Source organism: Pleuronectes platessa, chromosome 11 (assembly GCF_947347685.1).
Source record: "Pleuronectes platessa chromosome 11, fPlePla1.1, whole genome shotgun sequence".
NCBI lineage: Eukaryota > Metazoa > Chordata > Actinopteri > Pleuronectiformes > Pleuronectidae > Pleuronectes > Pleuronectes platessa.
In genome coordinates, this window is record NC_070636.1 from 4,399,647 (window position 1) to 4,419,502 (window position 19,856).

Below are 19,856 nucleotides of genomic sequence, written 5' to 3' on the forward strand. Positions count from 1 at the left end.
CAAGTGCTTGAAGCCAACCTCACCCAAAGTAAAACCAGCATGCTCACACTTGACAGTTTGTCGAAGGTCAGAGGTCATTTCTAATTATTATTATTAAATTAGGCTCTTTTTCTCTAAAATGTCTATAAAACATCTGCAGGATTCTTTCTTTTTAAAAAGCAGAGTTAAGAAATATTCCCTCAGCAGCTTTGCCCTCGGGGACGTTTCTTTACATAAATAGAAAAACAAAAAAAAACACGCAAAAGATTAAATAATTGGACAAATTGCAACAGTGGAAAGCAGGAGCTTAAATTAAGTTTTACTCCTTTTGAAGGTGAAGATCAGAGGACGTCACATCTTGTTAAGACCTTTGATACAAATTGTGATCTGTGAATATGGGCTATACGAATACAAATTTGAATTGAATACTCAGATACAAAGATATTTCTGTTATATTTTAAAGTCATTGTGCCTTTGACCTTAGTTCACTGGAACTGCCTTTTTCTGCCTTTGGTCAAAGCCAGTTCTGCCTTTGTTCCTGTGGCTTTATCTTGGATCAAATGAGATTAAAGAGGAGGACGTCCTATGTCTACCCCACACTCGATCCCAGAGTCCAGTGATCAAACAGAAGAGACAATGGACAAAGATGCAAGCATGTTTGGTCTTATCCGACGGATTGCAAGGAGACTAGCTGGCAGACCCAAAACTGGTAGTTCAACGATTAAACAGGCCAAGCTTATGATACCTGAGCTGGAGTCCCATGACATCGTGGGTCAGAAGGAGCAGAATACGGCTCTTCTGCAACATGAGAACAGTTTCTCAGTCGACAAGCTACAACGACTGCAGTCAGAGTTAATTATAGAGAAACGGGAGAACGACGAAGCTAACTGTCGGTTGTTTGCGTCTGAAACAAAGCGAAAAGCTATTGTCCGCCAATCGAATCAGCTACAGCAGTGTCTCATTGCTGAGAATAAAAAGAGGGAGGAGGTGGAATCACGCCTTGCCAAAGAGGAAGAGGAGACCTCCAGCCTCACAGCAGGACTGAAAAGGTCCCAGGAAGAGCTGGAGGCAGAGAGAAGCCTGTGGAATCAGGAAAAGCTTGATCTCCAAGAGTCCCTCAGGGCCGCCACACAGGCTGTGGACGAAAAGGAAGAGGAGACCTCCAAACTCAGATCTGCACTGGCCCAACTTCAAGAAGAACACCTGCAGGAGACCTCCAGCCTCACAGCAGAACTGGCCAGGTTCCAGGAAAAGCTGGAAGAAGAGAGGAGCCTGTTTTATCAGGAAAATCTCGAGTTCAGAGAGTCCCTCAGGGCCGCCACACAGGCTGCGGACGAAAAGGAAGAGGAGACCTCTAAAGTCAGATCTGCACTGGCCCAACTTCAAGAAGAACACCTGCAGGTGACCTCCAGCCTCACAGCAGAACTGAAAAGGTCCCAGGAAGAGCTGGAAGAAGAGAGGAGCCTGTCTTATCAGGAAAAGCTCGAGTTCAGAGACTCCCTCAGGGCCGCCATACAGGCTGCGGACGAAGAGGAAGAGGAGACTTTCAAAGTCAGATCTGCACTGGCCCAACTTCAAGAAGAACACCTGAAGGTGACCTCCAGCCTCACAGCAGAACTGGCCAGGTTCCAGGAAAAGCTGGAAGAAGAGAGGAGCCTGTTTTATCAGGAAAAGCTCGAGTTCAAAGAGTCCCTCAGGGCCGCCACACAGGCTGTGGACGAAGAGAAAGAGGAGAACGTCAAAGTCAGATCTGCACTGGCCCAACTTCAAGATGAACACCTGCGGGTGACCTCCAGCCTCACAGCAGAACTGACCAGGTTCCAGGAAAAGCTGGAGGTGGAGTGGAGCCTGTTTTATCAGGAAAAGCTTGATGTCCAAGAGTCCCTCAGTGCCCTCAGTCAGGCTGAGAATGAAGAGGAAGAGGAGAACGTCAAAGTCAGATCTGCACTGGCCCAACTTCAAGATGAACACCTGAAAGTGACCGACAACCTCAAGATGTGCCAGGATATGCTGTACGAAACGGTTGTCCAGTGGGATACGGAAAGGCAAAATAAGAAAAAATCGTTTAAAAAAGTTTTTAAACGATTCCGCAAGTTCCTCCTGTGCTGCTCTGGAAGGAGCTAATCAGCTTCTCTCTGTGAGGCTGCATGAACGGTGCGTCGCTTCTTCTGCAGCAACAAAGTTAACCCTTGTATGGTGTTCGGGTCTGTGGGACCCGTTTTTAATGTTTAATAAAAGAAAAGTGATGCGATAAATATTTATTTCAACCTGACACTCATTGGCCTTGGCTCATTTTCTGTGATGAACATATAAAGGGACATATGTTCAGTGACTTTACACTGTACACCCCCCCTACACATTTATAGTACATATGTGATGTTCGGGTCCACTGGACCCAGGACTACATAAAGTGTTAAATTGTATATTTCAATCCCCTCTGCTCCCACATTCCTGCACATTTACGTAAAAGTTCTCTGCCAGTTACTGCATCCCACAAGGATTCTGTTGATTCCCCTTTGGATTTGAAAACTCCAGAAGGATAATAACCCCAAAGTATGCAAATAAATGGGTTTGTTCCATCTCATTCTAGCTTTCTACGAAAACGTGCTGTCCCTCCAAATTAGTGCAATCCAGAATGATTTTCGTAATGAAAAGTTCGTAAGAAGGCTGGATGTCCTGCACATGAGTCACTGCTATCCGTGTTGGCACTGATTGCACCTTATTACATTGGTAGCCATGCGGGGTGGCTAAAGTGCTTAAAGACCATTAAATTGTCATCATTTTTTGTGATCCATATGTTGGCTGCTGATGGCCTGGCCTGGATTTGGGACTGGCTGCAGATTAACTTTTTACGTAGCTGGCTGATGGTCAATCTCATCCTCTTCTTCAAACTCACTGTCAGACTCTGAATTGACAGAAACATGATCTTCGTATTCTCTAAACTCTTCCCCTTCATTGTCTTCCAAAGATTTTCTCTCTTCAAAAATCATTTCTAGATACTGTATCTGTTCATTGGGGCTCGTGTGTACACTGACATGAGTGTGTTCAATTTCTAATTAAGTTCAATAAATAAACGTCAATACTGATGAAAAACCTTGTTTCATATTCATTTTTTCCAATCATATCTTGATTGTAATTGATGTTTCTTTGTTTAATTGCCTGTTATCACGAAAAGCACTTTTATTCATGAAAGTGATTTAACAGGGATAAATGACGAATATTAACCATATATGCTGTTTATATTGCTTGTTATTGGGATAAAGTTAACATCTGTTAAGTATTTTTACATATATTGTGGTAGCTGTATTGATTGAAACACCGAATAATGCGGTTGGTCCAACAGACCCACGAACATTGGCTGGGTGACCAAAACATGAACACCACACAAGGGTTAAGTTAATCAATCAATCAATCAAATTTGATTTGTATAGCCCGTATTCACAAATTACAATTCATCTCATAGGGCTTTAACAGGGTGTGACATCCTCTGTCCTTAACCCTCAGCAAGAGTAAAGGCCTCAGTATGCTTCTCCGAGTCCGTTGCGGACTGACGGACGGACGGAGCGGACGGACCCTTTTTGATTTATAGTTCTACGAGCCTTTTTGTTGTGAAAACAATTCAGTGCCAGAACAGTAGATGGCGAGACGGAAGTCGAGCTTAGAGAAGCCTCCCTCATGAGGTATATAGAAGAAGTCCACGCTGGTTTATTTACGTCCTCCCGGCTCCTCACACACAGTGAACGATGGCAACTAACAGAAAAAGGATGTTGATGACGCGACAGTTTTTGCCGAATAAAGTGAAACCCAGCGGGTCAAAATGCTTTTGTTATCGTGTCTTAGCGCAGCGGTTCCCCGGTCTTGTTTCCAAACTGCGTTGCTAATTCAACAGCTGCAACAGCTTGAAGCTACACGGAGGCAGCTAGTATCCACACACAGTCAGCAGGGACACCCGATACTAGCTACTACCAAGTGTTTGCTTCTAAGCTGACAGTGTTTGAGAAACAGTGTCATGAGAGCCGTGGGATTAAAGTCAGCGGGTTTTTGCGCTGTTCCCACCGCAGTTAGCATGGTGGCTAGCCCGCTAGCCCCGTTATGAAAGTTCGTTATAACCGTATGTGACCGTACACACATGCCGTAAGTGCTCTAACCAGCCACCGTCAGCCGGACAACGCCGCTGGCTTAACACACTTGTCACATTAATCATAGAGATGTAGGGAATGGAACAGGAAGTTCGAGGTCCCGAAATGCTGGCGTTAGCGGACAAATCACAGCCAAGGGCTATCCGTGGGCTCACCGCCATTTCAACGTGTAGTTAGAAAAATGAGAGCTGCACGAAAAGCTCTCCGAGGAGCCGCGGAAAGGCCCGGAGAGGGCGTTCCACGTTAGAGAAGGCGGTCCTATCTGTCCGTGTCCGTCAAAACGGAGAAGCATACATTGGTGTAGCTCCCAAGTAGTTCACACGAGGCCAGAGGTCTTTGTTAGAAAACGGGGTTTTATTTCCAGGTCGAACCAACCCGTGAGAACTGGGTTTAGAGAGAAAAATAAATGAAAATAAATACAATTTCACAATATGCAAATGTCCGTTTTTACAGCAGCACAACAGGTGTTACATTACACCAAAAAACACTTCACACACACCTCACATACAGCCCGCAGCTCAATATTAACTTGCACATTTACAAACTTAACTTACATAAACATATTCACAACTTTACATAGTATGCAAATCACTATCACGCACAACCATGCAATTGAAAGCAACACAATAAAATCGTTCACATTCTTCTTAGATATAAATAAATGATAAACATACCTCGTCCACTGCTTACTACTTGAGGGAATCTTATCTTATTGCTTGTCCTTTATAGTTTTTTCTTCTTCTTCTTATGTGCTTTTACTTTTAACTTTAATTTATAGCTTATTGATTGTGCTGCTTCTTTCGCGCTGTTTGGCTAGGTACGTCGCTTAAAGGTGTGGTGTAGGAAACATATGACGGCGGCAATTAGTTCCGCCCCAGTGCCATTATAACCAGTAGGAACCAAAAACGGGAGGTTAACCAACTAAACAAACTGCCAATGTGCGGCAGTTACACTCCCACCAATCACCTGTGATTACTTAAACATCTTAAGGACATATACTGCATATAAAACATCAAATAAAGTAAATTTGGTCACTAATAAACAGAGTAGGCTTAAAACCCTGTGGTCTTCAGTCTGCTTCCAACAGTGTGACTGTTTTATGAATGGGTCTCTCGAGGTGAACCGGCTTGGAGGTGCGCCTTCCCATTACATCCAGAGTTGAGTCGCCGATGAGCAGCTTGAGCTTCCTTACTCTCTCATCCTTCCCGGGATAGACTTCGATAATCTTAGCTAACTTCCACTGGTTTCTCGGCGTCAGCTCATCCTTTAGTAGAACGATGTCATCAACCTTCGCGTTTCTGCAGTCTTTGACCCACTTCTGTCTGTGCTGGAGATTTAAGAGGTACTCCTTCTTCCATCGTGACCAGAAGTTGTTGGCTAGGAGTTGAACCCGACGCCATCTCTTGCGGATGTAAATATCTTCCTTAACGAACTTTCCAGGAGGAGGGGATATAATCGTAGACTTCATGGTCAGTATGTGGTTCGGTGTCAAAGGCTCTGGACTAGATGAATCATTCAGGTTATCAGTAGTCAGAGGTCGACTATTCACGATCGCCATGACTTCGTATAAGAATGTTCGTAGAGAGGAACAGTCAAGTTGTTTGGCTGACTGTTCTAGAATAGACGTCAAAACACTCCTGATGGTGCGGATTTGTCTTTCCCAGACACCACCCATGTGACTTGAAGCTGGGGTGTTCATGATGAACTCACATCCCAGTTCCTTGAGCTCCTCTTGATCCATCTCTCTCAATGCCTCATCAAACTCACGCCTTGCACCAGCGAAGTTTGTCCCTCTATCACATCTTATCTGCCGTACCATTCCCCGAATAGCGATGAAGGAGCGCAGAGCGTTAATGAAGGCATCGGTGGTCATGCTATCAAGCATCTCTATGTGTACTGCTCTAGAACACATGCAGGTAAGTAATAGCCCGTAACGCTTTAGCTCTTTCCTTCCTTCTTTGATGTGGAATGGTCCAAAGCAGTCCATCCCGCAGTAAGTGAACGGAGGAGTAGTGTCCATCCTATCTTCCGGGAGGTCTGCCATCTTTTGTTGTTCAGTGCCTCTTCTGAACTTCCTGCACTTAGTGCACTTGTAAATATGGGATGACACTGTCTTGCTGCATCCAAGGATCCATATGCCATTCGAGCGGAGCTCGTTCATAGTCATTCCTCGGCCCTGATGGTGCACTCTCTCGTGATAGTGCTTGACCAACAATGCTGACACATGACTGTCCTTTGTAAGAACTGCTGGATGCTTCACATGTGGATGTAGGGCAGCATGAGTTAAGCGGCCTCCCACTCTGATGATTCCTTTGTTATCCAGGAATGGACTTAGCTTGTTCAACTTGGACTTGCGACCTATCTCCTTGTGATGCTGGAGGCACTGGACTTCTTGAGATAGGGTTGCATGTTGAACCATCTTGATTATGGTCATCTCTGCTTCTCTTCTTTCCTCTAGACTGCTGGCTTCACAGGACTTCGGCTTGAGACCTTTGACCTCCTTTGCACGGCGCTGGAGCCTGGCAATAGCTTTTACCACTCTTAACCAGTCTGAGAACTTGTGTAGGCGATCTAAAAGCGACCTCACCTCCTTTGCCTGAGTATCATGAACCTGGGCCTTCTTGAGCTCTGGGTCACTAATTGAGATATCTCCCACCTTTACATCTCCACTTGGTAGCTCTTTCTGCCACAGAAAGGCTGGGCCTGTGAACCAGTTAGAGGCTACAAGCTGTTCTGCCGTGAGACCTCTTGAGGCGTGATCTGCTGGGTTCTCCTCAGTAGTCACATACCTCCACTGCGCTGACTCTGTGCTTCGCTTGATGCGTTCTACACGGTTTGCTACGAACACATGAAATCTTCTGGCTTCATTACTGATGTATCCAAGTACAACCATAGAATCAGTCCAAAATACTTCTTGTAGGCATTCTACTTCGAGCTCTTTCTTGAGCAGGTCACTGATGCGGACAGCTACCACTGCTGCTGACAGCTCTAGTCTTGGTATGGTCGTGACCTTAGAAGGGGTGACTCTTGACTTTCCCATGACTAAGGTACAGTGGACTTCACCTGATGTACTGACCGCTCTGAGGTATGAGCACTCTCCGTAGCCTGACACACTGGCGTCCGAAAAATGGTGGAGCTCATAGTGCTGGACGTTGAAGCTTGGTGGAGTGTAGCATCTCTGGATCTTCACACCAGCCAGGTTTTTCAGGTCTTTGAGCCAATATTCCCACAAGGGTCGAAGGTCATCAGGCAAGGGGTCATCCCAACTGAGCTTGTCACGACACATCTGCTGCAGTATCTGCTTTCCAACCAGGATGAAGGGTGCCACGAACCCAAGCGGGTCATATACTGAGGCAACCGTGGACAAGACTCCTCTTCGGGTAAATGGATTTTCTTTGACAAGCACTCTGAACTGGAACTGGTCAGAAGACACGCACCACTGAACACCGAGTGCTCTATCCATGTGTTGCTCTCCGAGTGCCATGTCCAAGTCCTTGGCAACTTTAGCACATTCCTCTTTAGGGATTGTGGCTAGGACTTCCTTGCTGGTAGAGATGAACTTATGCAGCCGGAGTTTGCCTGTGCTACATAGTTCTCTTGCCTCTTTCACTAGTTGGATCGCTTGCCTTTCAGATGTTACACTTGCCAACCCATCATCAACATAGAAATTATTCTGGATGAAGCGGATGGTGTCTTCACTGAAGCGTCCACGTCCTTCAGCAGCGAGGTGTTTGAGTCCAAAGTTGGCGCAGCCAGGTGAGGAGGCTGCACCAAACAGGTGGACTTTCATCCGGTAGATGGAGGGTTCTGCTTCGAGATTTCCATTCTCCCACCATAGGAAACGTAGGTAATCTTGATCTTCTGCATTCACGTGGAACTGGTGAAACATGCGCTCAATATCGCACATGATTGCCACAGGACCTCGACGAAACCGACAGAGGACTCCGATCAAGGTGTTTGTCAACTCTGGGCCTGTCAGGAGATGATCATTCAGGCATGTCTCTTTAAATCTTGCAGAGCAGTCAAAGACGACTCGAATTTTCCCAGGCTTTTGCGGATGATACACCCCGTGGTGGGGAATGTACCATGCTGGGGCTTTGCTGATATCTTCTTGTGGGACCTTTTCTGCATCTCCACGGGTTATGGTCTCGTCCATGAAGGTCTTGTAGTCTTGGTAGTACTGCTTGTTTCTCTTCAGCTTCCTTTCTAGGCATCTGAGACGGTGGATAGCACATATCTTGTTATCTGGTAAGTTAGGTCTGTCTTTCTTGAATGGCAGTGGCATTTCGTAATGACCATCCTCCTTGAGCCTGATGCCTTTTTCCATCCTTGACAGGAATCTGAGGTCTTCTTGAGATATGTTGCCGTCCTCTGAAGCTTTTTCCACAAAGTCAGATTCCAGCACCTTGATGACAGCTGAAGGCGAGACAACTTCCTGGATTTGTGTTCTACATACGTAGTGCACTTCGCTTGTGAGGTTTGAAAAGGATGGATTACCTGGTATCACTTGCTTAACGATGACCTGGTGACTCACTCCAATCGCGTCTCCATAGTCGAGTGATAGGTTGCCGTAGCCAACTACACTCCAGCCCAAGTCAGTTCTCAGTGCAAAGGGCTGATTTTCTTCCCCAGAAACCACTTGTCTTGGGACGAGTGCTTGAGTACAGTTGTAGCCAATTAGCAAGCCTACGTCGCAGCTTTGGTGCGGAGCTATCTCATCTGCGATGTGTTCGAGATGTGGCCATGCTTTCGCCGTCTCTGGTGTGGGAATATGATCTCTGTTTGCAGGTATGAATTCTCTTGTATAGGTCACTGGCAGGGGAATTATCTTGTCCGAATGCATTCCTCTTACTTGCAGACCAGTCAGTTTCCTACAGGACACAACAGTGTTTCTTGAAGCCATTGTTGAGAGTTTTAGCTGAACTGGTTCGTTCTTCGCATGTAGAGCCTTTGCAGTGTCGTCCATGAGAAAGGTTGTGTCACTCTGTGTATCAAGAAGTGCATACACAAGAACTTCACGATCAGGCTCACTTGAGGCCGACACCCACACTGGGATGATGGTGGATGTATGAGTGCCTTTGACATGCTGGAGGACTCTATTGGATGTTGCTTCAAGTGAGGTTCTTGTTGCCCTATCCTGTGACCGTTCAATTTTGCGTCCATTTGACATGTCTCTTGCTGCATCAGGCATTGTTGACCTCCTTCCTTCCTTGGTGCGATTATCATGGAGGCAAGTCGGGTGTTTTTTCTCACACGTTTTGCAGATCATTCTGTTTTCGCAGTCCTTTGAGCGGTGGCCAGACTTCAGACAGCCAAAGCACAACTTATTTTCTTGCACAAACTTGACCCGGTCAGAGACGGTTTCATCTTTGAATTTATAACACTGGTGAAGACTGTGCCCTGTCCTTTCACAGAACACACAGCTTGTGGCGGCAGCCTTTTCGTCTGAATTTGTCGCCAATACCTTTGCTCCAGGACCTCTGTTCCTTGGATCCTTGCTCTTCTCACATTCAACTGGTTTTAGAGCGTGGAGGGATGATATCGGGTTGCAAGCGATTTTTGCTTCACGTGTAACGAACATGACAAACTGACTGAAGCTTGGGTACCTGCGACTATGTTCTTCCTCTTCCATAACCTTCCTATTCCATCTTGAGCTCAGCCAGTCTGGAAGTTTAGCAAGCATTTTCTGATTTTCATTGCAGTCATTGAGTATCTCAAGACCCTCAATCTGAGACATGGCGGCTTCACAGCCACGGAGGAAGTCAGCAAGTTCTCGGAGTTCTGAGCTTCCTTTGGAGCTTATCTTGGGCCATGAATCAAGCTTGTCTCTGAAGGCTTTGGCTATGAGGAATGGATTGCCATATCTCTCTTCTAAGATGGTCCACGCTGCGCAATAGGCGGACTCTGTGCCTAGAAGGAAATTACTCTCTATGGCCCTTTTTGCAACTCCACCCACATACCTTCGCAAGTAATATATCTTCTCGTCACCTGGTATGTTTTTCCGGTCAATAAGTGTCTTAAATGAAACCTTCCAGTCGTTGAATCTGAGTGGATCGCCGTTGAACATTGATGGTTCAGGTATGGGAAGACGACTCGCGCTGATGGAGTCTGCAAACACTTTCACGAGGGCTGCAGTGGTATCTTCTTTGTTCAGAAGTGGCATAGCTTGTGGTTGAGGGTGATGCTTTGACAGGTTACGTTCCTGTTTGACCTCCTTCCTTTCCTCCTTCAAGGGGACATGTTGATGGAGCAGCGGTTCCACTTCTTCATCTGAGCCTTCATTCTGCTTATATACTTGCAGTCGGGCCTTGGCAGCCTTTAGATTCTTTAATGTATCCATTCGCTCTATTTGTCTGCGCTTGGCCTCTAGAACCCTCTTCCTTTCTGATTCTTCGGCTTCAAGAACCCTCTTCCTCTCTGATTCTTCAGCTTCAAGTTTTTCAAGTTCTTCGATATGTCGTTCCTTTTCGAGCAGAACTTGAAATTCGGCTTCATTGGCAGCAGCTTCGGCAGCGGCGTATTGCCTGTGTGAAGAAGACTGACTTGAACGTCTGGATGTGATTTTTGAGCTGCTTCGAGAGCTTTGGGCAGAGAACTTGGAGGACTTGGTGTGTTGAGACTTAATGCTTATATTATCTGAGACTACAGACTTGCTCACAGATCCTGTTTCTTCAACACCTTGTTTATCATCCACTTGACATTCACCCCTTTCAGTTTTTAGATAACCTCTTGCAGTTTTGATTATCTTCTTTGTTACTGCTTCACAGGTGTCTACTCTGCGACGTGTGTCTTGGTCTGGAATTTTGATGTGTCTTAGCTCTTCATAAACATCATTTAGATTATTTGAGGCATTGCTGACCTTGGTAATGTGTTCATGCAGCAGGTTGTTTGAGCATTGACCACTCAGCGTACCTTTGGCGTCCTTAATGATAGTCTTCCACTTCTCGTAGCTCACGCTGAAACGGTGTGCAACCTTTCTTACTTGCTCATCGTGCAGTTCTTGGCCCTTCTCCGTCAATTTACGAACTCTTTGGCCTCTTTGTGGCTCTTGTGAGGTAGTGGGGTTATCAGCTTCAGTGCCTTCGGTCGTTTGTGGTTGTGCTTCTGTGCAGTGCTGCTTCATGTCATCATCACTGACACGTTCTTCGTCACTCTCAGGGGCTAGCTCAAACTCTGACATTTTACTTGGGTTACTTTAGTTTGGTTTAAATCCAAAATTATCTTTAGCTTAGTAATTAACTCAGTAGTAAAGTTGGGTTCAGGGTAGCTTACAATATTTTTTAGGTATTTGTTTACAGCTGTGTTTAACTTAAATCACTCAGAGTGAAAAATAAACACAAAGACATTGCCTCTTTCAAAAGGTAAGCTACAGACATATTAAACACTTGCTAAGTAACAGCAATACACTTTTAAATTCACAGTAATACAGTTGTCTCTTAATTTAGTGTCATTGGTTTAACAGAAATTTTACAGTGTAACCACCAATATACACAATCTCAATATCAACACAATGTGAGTATCAATGCGCTTCAAATAATCAAATAAAAGGTAGGTAAACATCAACTTGTTATATGAAAATGAAAATAAAGTTTCAGTCTCTTGTGCACTTAAAGTCAATGGTTTAAATAAACTGTACTGAAAAATGCACAAATGATCTCAGTCTCTCAGTGCAAAACACTTAAGTCTTTTATTTGCAGCCATGTTCACGCCGTCCTGGTGGTAAAGGATACACACGCGGCATGGAGATGGCCGCTGCTGTCTGGTTGCGTCTTCCTCGGCTACTCATGCAGAGCAGTCGAGTTCTCACTGTAGCTCCCAAGTAGTTCACACGAGGCCAGAGGTCTTTGTTAGAAAACGGGGTTTTATTTCCAGGTCGAACCAACCCGTGAGAACTGGGTTTAGAGAGAAAAATAAATGAAAATAAATACAATTTCACAATATGCAAATGTCCGTTTTTACAGCAGCACAACAGGTGTTACATTACACCAAAAAACACTTCACACACACCTCACATACAGCCCGCAGCTCAATATTAACTTGCACATTTACAAACTTAACTTACATAAACATATTCACAACTTTACATAGTATGCAAATCACTATCACGCACAACCATGCAATTGAAAGCAACACAATAAAATCGTTCACATTCTTCTTAGATATAAATAAATGATAAACATACCTCGTCCACTGCTTACTACTTGAGGGAATCTTATCTTATTGCTTGTCCTTTATAGTTTTTTCTTCTTCTTCTTATGTGCTTTTACTTTTAACTTTAATTTATAGCTTATTGATTGTGCTGCTTCTTTCGCGCTGTTTGGCTAGGTACGTCGCTTAAAGGTGTGGTGTAGGAAACATATGACGGCGGCAATTAGTTCCGCCCCAGTGCCATTATAACCAGTAGGAACCAAAAACGGGAGGTTAACCAACTAAACAAACTGCCAATGTGCGGCAGTTACAATTGGCCTTAAGCTGAGGTGATCCGCGAGAAGGGCCCGACACGCGTCCAGAGTGGCCGCCGCTGACCGCGTACCCGGTCCCCTCCAACAGCCCGCCTTCAGCGCCGGCGATGGACACCGCCCCGCGGTCCAAGAGAAAGAAAGCCCCCGCACCAGTGACGCCGTGAGGTGCCACCGGATGAGGACCTCCCAGTGAAGCACACTGAAGGCCAATGTATGCTTCTCCGTTTTGACGGACACGGACAGATAGGACCGCCCTCTCCAACGTGGAACGCCCTCTCCGTGCCTCTCCGAGGCTCCTCGCAGAGCTTTTCGTGCAGCTCTCATTTTTCTAACTACACGTCGAAATGACGGACAGCCCACGGATAGCCCTTGGCTGTGATTGGTCCGCTAACGCCAGCATTTCGGAATGGAAACTTCCTGTTCCATTCCCTACATCACAATAAACCTAAATCACAACTACGACTCTATGATTAATGTGACAAGTGTGTTAAGCCAGCGGCGTTGTCCGGCTGACGGTGGCTGGTTAGAGCACTTACGGCATGTGTGTACGGTCACATGAGGTTATAACGAACTTTGATAACGGGGATAGCGGGCTAGCCACCATGCTAACTGCGGTGGGAACAGCGCAAAAACCCGCTGACTTTAATCCCACGGCTCTCATGACACTGTTTCTCAAACACCGTCAGGTTAGAAGCAAACACTTGGTAGTAGTTAGTATCGGGTGTCCGTGCTGACTGTGTGTGGAAGCTGGGGGAAGCTAGCTGCCTCCGTGTAGCTTCAAGCTGTTGCAGCTGTTGAATTAGCAACGTAGTTTGGAAACAAGACCGGGGAACCGCTGCGCTAAGACACGATAACATAAGCACTTTGACCCGCTGGGTGTCACTTTATTCAGCAAAAACTGTCGCGTCATCAACATCCTTTTTCTGTTAACTGCCATCGTTCACTGTGTGTGAGGAGCCGGGAGGACGTAAATAAACCAGCGTGGACTTCTTCTATATACCTCATGAGGTAGGCTTCTCTAAGCTCGACTTCCGTTGCGCCATCTACTGTTCTGGCGGTGAATTGTTTTCACAACAAAAAGGCTCGTAGAACTATAAATCAAAAACGGTCCGTCCGTCTGTCCGCAACGGACTCGGAGAAGCATACTGAGGCCTTGAGCCTCCGGCGGCGCGGAGAGGAGGGGCGACGGAGCGACTGCTCCCCCAGCCGCGGCATGTGCCCAGCGGTTTTACAACAAATATGAACATCGGCCAATGATATCGGTGAAAGTCAAGTTTATTACCGATAAGCCGATATCAGTAAACGAGGCGAATATCGGCCGCTACCGATGTTCGGCCGATAAATCGGTGCATCCCTACTAAAAACCCTTTTAACAGGGTAAAAATACGTAGAAACCTCAGAGAGAGCCACATGTGAGGGATCCCTCTCCCAGGACGGACAGAAGTGCAATAGATGCCACGTGCAGGAAAACATCATCCAGATGTCTTCAAGATTAAAGATTAAAGTCTCTAGCAGCATTTGATGAGGGTAGACATCCCGAAGGGCAACCCCAACATGACATGCCAAGCAGTCCCGCTGCAATCACAGTCCATGGTCAGCAACCATCCAGACCACGATCCACCATCCAGACCAGACACCACTCCAGTCCTCAGTCACCGTCCAGCGCCGCCCACCAGGACCCATCACGAGCCACCACCGCGGTCCTGGTCCACCGCCCGTGCCCAATGCCAACGCGACACAGGGTCCGCCACCAGCACCACGATCAGCCCACATAACTCAGAATCCGCCACACAGTGTTACGTCTCAATCTGTGGAAGAGACTTCTGTCTGCAGGAGTGTGTGTGTGTTTGTGTGAAGGGGAGGACGGGCTGTTAAGAGCCGTCACAAACCCTGGTGACAACGTGCAGATTTCCTGCAGCCATGATAGAACTGACTACACAAAAATAATCTGGTGCCAGCGCTCACCAGGAGCCACAGCTATGAAGCTCATCGGATATTTTAAATATCAAGATGCAACAATGGAAGCGTCTCATGATAAGAAGTTTGAAATCACTGGAGATTTGAGAGGGAGTAGAGCAAAGAATAGCTCTCTCCTAATCAAAGCAGTCAGAAAAGAGCACAGTGCAGTTTACTACTGTGCAGCTCGATACGCACACTGAGGAAGATCTGCTTTGAACAACACAAAAACTAAACTCTGTTCTTTATCAACTGTGGTTTGAAAAAACACCTTCAGCAGCCTCCTGCAGTCAACGTGTCTGTCATGGGAGTTTTACATCATTACCTCGTCTCTGCAAATAACAGCATGGAGGAGAACTTTCCTACTTGAATGGTACGAGGGAGCAATTAATCCAAAATGTATCAAACTAACATTTATAATCTCTTATTTTATTTATTTTTATTTGCCTTTATTTAACCAGGTCGGTCCCGTTGAGATACAATGACCTCTTTTCCAAGGGAAGCCTGGCCAAGACAGCAGCATACAAAAAATGTCAACAGTCACAGACACACAAAAATCACATAACACAGATCAAATAAGATAAGTTCCCTGTTCCCTTAAGATAAGGCAACAGGACTAAAGCTCGGATTCCCACCAAAACAAGAACAAGTGCGGTATGAAGCCGCTCCAATTTCTCTCACACGAGTCTTCAAAGTTTCAAGGTTTATGAGCTCCTTTAACTTAAGAGTTTTTTGCAGTGCATTCCAAGCAGCAGGTGCAGCGAACTTAAAACAGTGCTTACCAAATTCAGTGTTTACTTTGGGCATAACTAATAAATAAAGCTCATTTGAACGTAAGCTGTAATTCTCTAAACAACTTAATTTTTCAGTGTCATTTCGCAAAGTATGTCTCATATCACAATATTAAAGAAAGCGATGAAGAACTTTACTTAATTTTGCTGCCAAACCAACCAATCAGCTGACAGGAGTGAAAACATAACCTCTATTGTGGAGCTAACAGTGTTAAGTTGTGTTGTATTTCCTCAATGAAAGAAAGTTACCTCTGTGTCAATCTGATTTCTCTACATCACTTCCTGTCTCTCCCTCTGATCCACAAAGCACAGCAGAGACTGTCGCTGGTTCTTCATTTTCAACATGAAGCCACCTCATCTCATCACATCCATCATCACTGTGTTCTGGATTAAGGGTATCATTCCTTCATTAAGACACTTTTACAGTTTCATTTCTAAATGAATCTTCATCGGTCCCAGTCGTGAGGAACTGAGATGTAATATTTATGTTCTATTTCATTGATTGCTTATTCCTTACTGCTGCTTTTCATGGAATATATTCCCAGTGCACTAAATGTTTTTAACCACTAGTCACAAGAAGTTAGAGCCTGAATTCTCTCTTTACAGGAGTTTACCTCAGTAATGACAAACCAGTGTTTCAGACTCCAGCCGACCTGTTGATGAAACCAGATGGTGAATTCAACCTGAGCTTAACACATCAAATCCCGAACTATGACACAATTCTCTGTTACCAGCGCTCAGCAGGAGAAAGTTCCCTGAAGCTGATCGGATATGTTTATTATAAAACATCCAATATTGAGTCAAAGTTTTTGAGCCGCTTCAATGTGAGTGGAAATGGAGAGAAAACAGCTTTTCTTCAAATCAAGAACCTGAACCACCCTGAGGACAGCGGAGAATATTTTGGAGCAGCAAGTACACAGTAATAAAGACGGAGAGAGCCGTCGTTCAAAAACCTCCATAAACGATGCAGCAGATAACAGCAAGAAAAACCACGACACAGCTTCAAAGCTGAGAGAAACACAGAGGATCAGACTCCAGAAAACACACAACAGACAAATAAGTTGTTGTGTTTCAACATGTTCTTTATATTTGCTTGTATTTGTTTTATAATAAAGTTTATAATCAAACAGTAAAATATAAATGCCCCAAAATATCCCTAAAGTTTTTGCAAAACAATGTCTAATACCATACTCTTATTCCTCTTTATATTTTGAGATAAGTGACCTGTTGCAGTGACAGGGGGTAGGGGTGGGCGCTGTGACTAGAATAGTCAACCAAGCAGCCAGGGTAGAGATCAAGTGCAGTCACAATGACAACAACCTCTATGTAATGCTCTGGTACCACCAAAAAGAGACAGGGTTGATGAGCTTGATTGGATACAGCTCCTCCGGCAGTGACCCCGTTTATGAGACGCAGTCAGATAAACACTTTGAGATTAAAAGGGAGAACGTGCTTGCAGGAGCTCTGATCATTCGCAGTGCGGATCCAGCAGATTCAGCTGTGTATTTCTGCGCTGCCAGTACACAGTGATGTGGTTTAATGTCACTCCATCACTAAAAGACCTGTTCCTGTTGGCAGGGTGCAGATGCTATGAGGTAGGCTGGTGGAGTCGTTGGCTCAAAAGTCTTAAACTACTGTTCTGAAAACTCATTACCAACTCAGAGTGTCACTTAAACTCATAATAACATTTAAAAATGATGCGTTGGAGGGGGGATGCATGGACTGTAAATATACCCCAAAACTTTTTTATGCTGCATGACATCATCAGGATCATTTATAGCATACTATGACAGCTGATAGGTCGATCTAATGTGAGCTAAACCAATCATAACCAAGGACAGTCAGCTGCTGTTAGCGCGATGAAATCATCATAATTCCTCTTCATATCGGTCCTGGAGTCTTATAATAACTGAAAACAAATGCAGATAAAAAAGGATTCTTAAAAAAAAAAAAAATCCCCTTTAGCCTATAGCATTATTTTCATCCAATTATTAAATAGGAGACTGACTCTAGTAACCAACACATGTAAATAAAAGTACATTTTAGTGTGTATAGTATTTTATTACTCCCAGTTTTGGGATTACAGTGGTAGTCTTTAGGGGAACTTTTCAGTTTCAACAAGCCTTTCTCTGAGACAGACAACATGGAAAAGAAAAAAACATCTATAACATCTTTATAGAGAAACAAATGTTCGCTTAACAACAATGGACTGTATAGTTTTGACGGTTATGTTCTTATAATAAATCCAAACCCATGTCTGGGAGTCAGCTGGCCAGAGTGTGATTTCCCCTCCTTCCAATGAACATAAATCATCGCACCGAACTAAGAGATTTGGTTGTTGTCGCACCAGAATCAGCACCATGTTAGCCAGCGACCTTTATTTACATTGATCTGTCAAAATTAAGCAATTTAGGCACTTATCAAGAAATTGGCAAAGGTTGTGATGAAACTGCTACGGAAAGAAATGTTTATAAGCAAAATACCTTTTTTTTTGTTTTGTTTAATAGTCAACTAAAGATTCGATCTACTGACAGAACATTCTTTTGAGATGTTAACGTCACGTACACGTTCTAGGCCAACCTGACAAAATATTCAACTAAAACCTAACACAGTCCAAAGAGGCTTCGGGTAAAGTGATATTAAACAGCACTGAGAAGATATAGATGCCTGGTTGACTTTGCATATGCACGATATGCCCCATCGCCACCGCTTGTGCTGTTGTTGACCTCAGGTATTGTGTCGTATGTGCCTCTGTGGACCAGTTGTGTGTCCCTCAGGTTCTTGGGAGCAGGTCGAACACACTAAAATCTATCATGGACAAACATTTAAAAGTGCTTTACATTAAGGTACCTTCAATACATTCACCTCTACGTCATGAAGTCATCTATAATACCACACAGTAGTGATACAGAGGGAGCTGCAGTGGATGAATATTCCCTTTGGCAAAAACAACACTTGCTTTTAGCAAAAAACTATGGAGTGTGATGGAGGAGTGTGGGGCTCGAGGAGGAAGAGTTTAATAAAATACATTTGAGGAAATTAATTAAATTAAAATTATTTAATACGGAGGAAAAACTCTAATAGACAGGCTTATGGGAATAATTTGTACTTTCTTGCTGAGAGTTCGATAAGAAAGATCAATGCTTTGAGGTGGTTCACTTGAGTTTAGCACAAAGGTGGCAAGCCTGGCTCAGGTTTTGCACGGACTAAGTAAACAAGATATAATACGTTAATTTGTGAGCTTTGAAGATGCTAAAAAACACATCTTTTGTTTAATTCAAACTAAATCTCCGACTTAAAATCTCGACAAGCTGTAATTTAAGTTCCCTGTTAAACCACAGAGAACCCAACTTGTATTTTTACTACTCTGTTTCTGTAGAAATGTAACAAACAAAAAGTAACGGTGTAGCTGGTGGGCAGATTTTGTTCCCATGATTAGTTCCAGAATGGCTGTTCCCCCGTGCTAAGCTAAGCTAGCTGCAGCTTTTTATTCACCCTACATACGAGAGAGTTCATCCGTCTCATCGAACTCTTGGCAAGAAAGCAAACAAGTGCATTTCCCAAATATTCATTTAATATAATATAAAAGGATTTTTTCTAAAAGTTCACTTCATGTTCTAATATTTTGGACCAAATTTCAGAGCAAGTCTTCAAACCTCAAGACAGTTCACGAACAAAATAAAAACAACTAATCTTCCAACAGTGTCAGATTATTAAACATATTCACACAGTCTATTGCACATTAAACGTCTTCATGTAGTGCAGAGGGTCAAAGGTCAGGGGCCATTTATTTTTAGTTCTTCGGGGTTAAGACGAGGAATCGACAAGAAGAAGAGCGTCCGTCGTTTCTTCATCATGGTTAGAAAAGAAGATGCTCGTCTTCATTACAAATCCGGTGTTGTTGTCGTTTTTTTTTTAATATGTTCTTGATTCATTGTGCTGGGGCCAAGTGCTTGAAGCCAACCTCACCCAAAGTAAAACCAGCATGTTCACACTTGACAGTTTGTCGAAGGTCAGAGGTCATTTCTAATTATTATTATTATTATCAAATTAGGCTCTTTTTCTCTCAAAAGTCTATAAAACATCAGCAGGATTCTTTCTTTTTAAAAAGCAGAGTAAAGAAATATTCCCTCAGCAGCTTTGCCCTCGGGGACGTTTCTTTACATAAATAGAAAAATTAAAAAAAACACGCAAAAGATTAAATAATTGGACAAATTGCAACAGTGGAAAGCAGGAGCTTAAATTAAGACAGCAGAACAGAAGATGTGTGCCGGGGGAGAGTGAGGTGAGGGGGTTAAAAACGGTTGGCACCAGGGCGGGGGCGACGGGAGGGGGGGGCTGTCCTCAGTGTCTCTTAGGTGCTAGTACGGGCCTTTCGAGTGTCCAAAGATCCCGATGGGGAAGTGTTTGACGTGTGACGACCACTGTGCCGCCAGCTGGAAAAACTTGACGTCGTTCCACTCGACGCCGTCGATCAACACTGAAGAAACACAAAGTTTATTTAGAATTACAAAACTGGTTCCTCCCCC

At 44.3% G+C, this 19,856-nt stretch overlaps 2 protein-coding genes across 2 annotated transcripts in view; both read right to left on the bottom strand.

Moving 5' to 3' along the window:
- Nucleotides 1–4,416: 4,416 nt before the first annotated feature.
- LOC128450596 (uncharacterized) lies at nucleotides 4,417–9,071 on the bottom strand. The gene is made up of 2 exons (XM_053434151.1): nucleotides 4,793–9,071; nucleotides 4,417–4,502 (listed from the first exon to the last, which is right to left on the bottom strand). The coding sequence occupies exon 1, from the start codon at nucleotides 9,019–9,021 to the stop codon at nucleotides 5,188–5,190; it is 3,834 nt and encodes a 1,277-aa protein (XP_053290126.1). The 5' UTR covers nucleotides 9,022–9,071; the 3' UTR covers nucleotides 4,417–4,502; nucleotides 4,793–5,187.
- An 8,292-nt stretch (nucleotides 9,072–17,363) lies between these two features.
- pacs2 (phosphofurin acidic cluster sorting protein 2) overlaps nucleotides 17,364–19,856 on the bottom strand; it is a 49,936-nt gene continuing 47,443 nt past the window's right edge. The window contains exon 25 of the mRNA XM_053434162.1: nucleotides 17,364–19,807. Within this exon, the coding sequence (XP_053290137.1) occupies nucleotides 19,689–19,807 (119 nt within the window). The 3' untranslated portion in view covers nucleotides 17,364–19,688. The remainder of the gene's footprint in view (nucleotides 19,808–19,856) is intronic.

Excerpts from the sequence above, each read along its gene's own strand:
- LOC128450596 (XM_053434151.1), bottom strand. The coding sequence starts at position 9,021 with ATGGCTTCAAGAAACACTGTTGTGTCCTGTAGGAAACTGACTGGTCTG.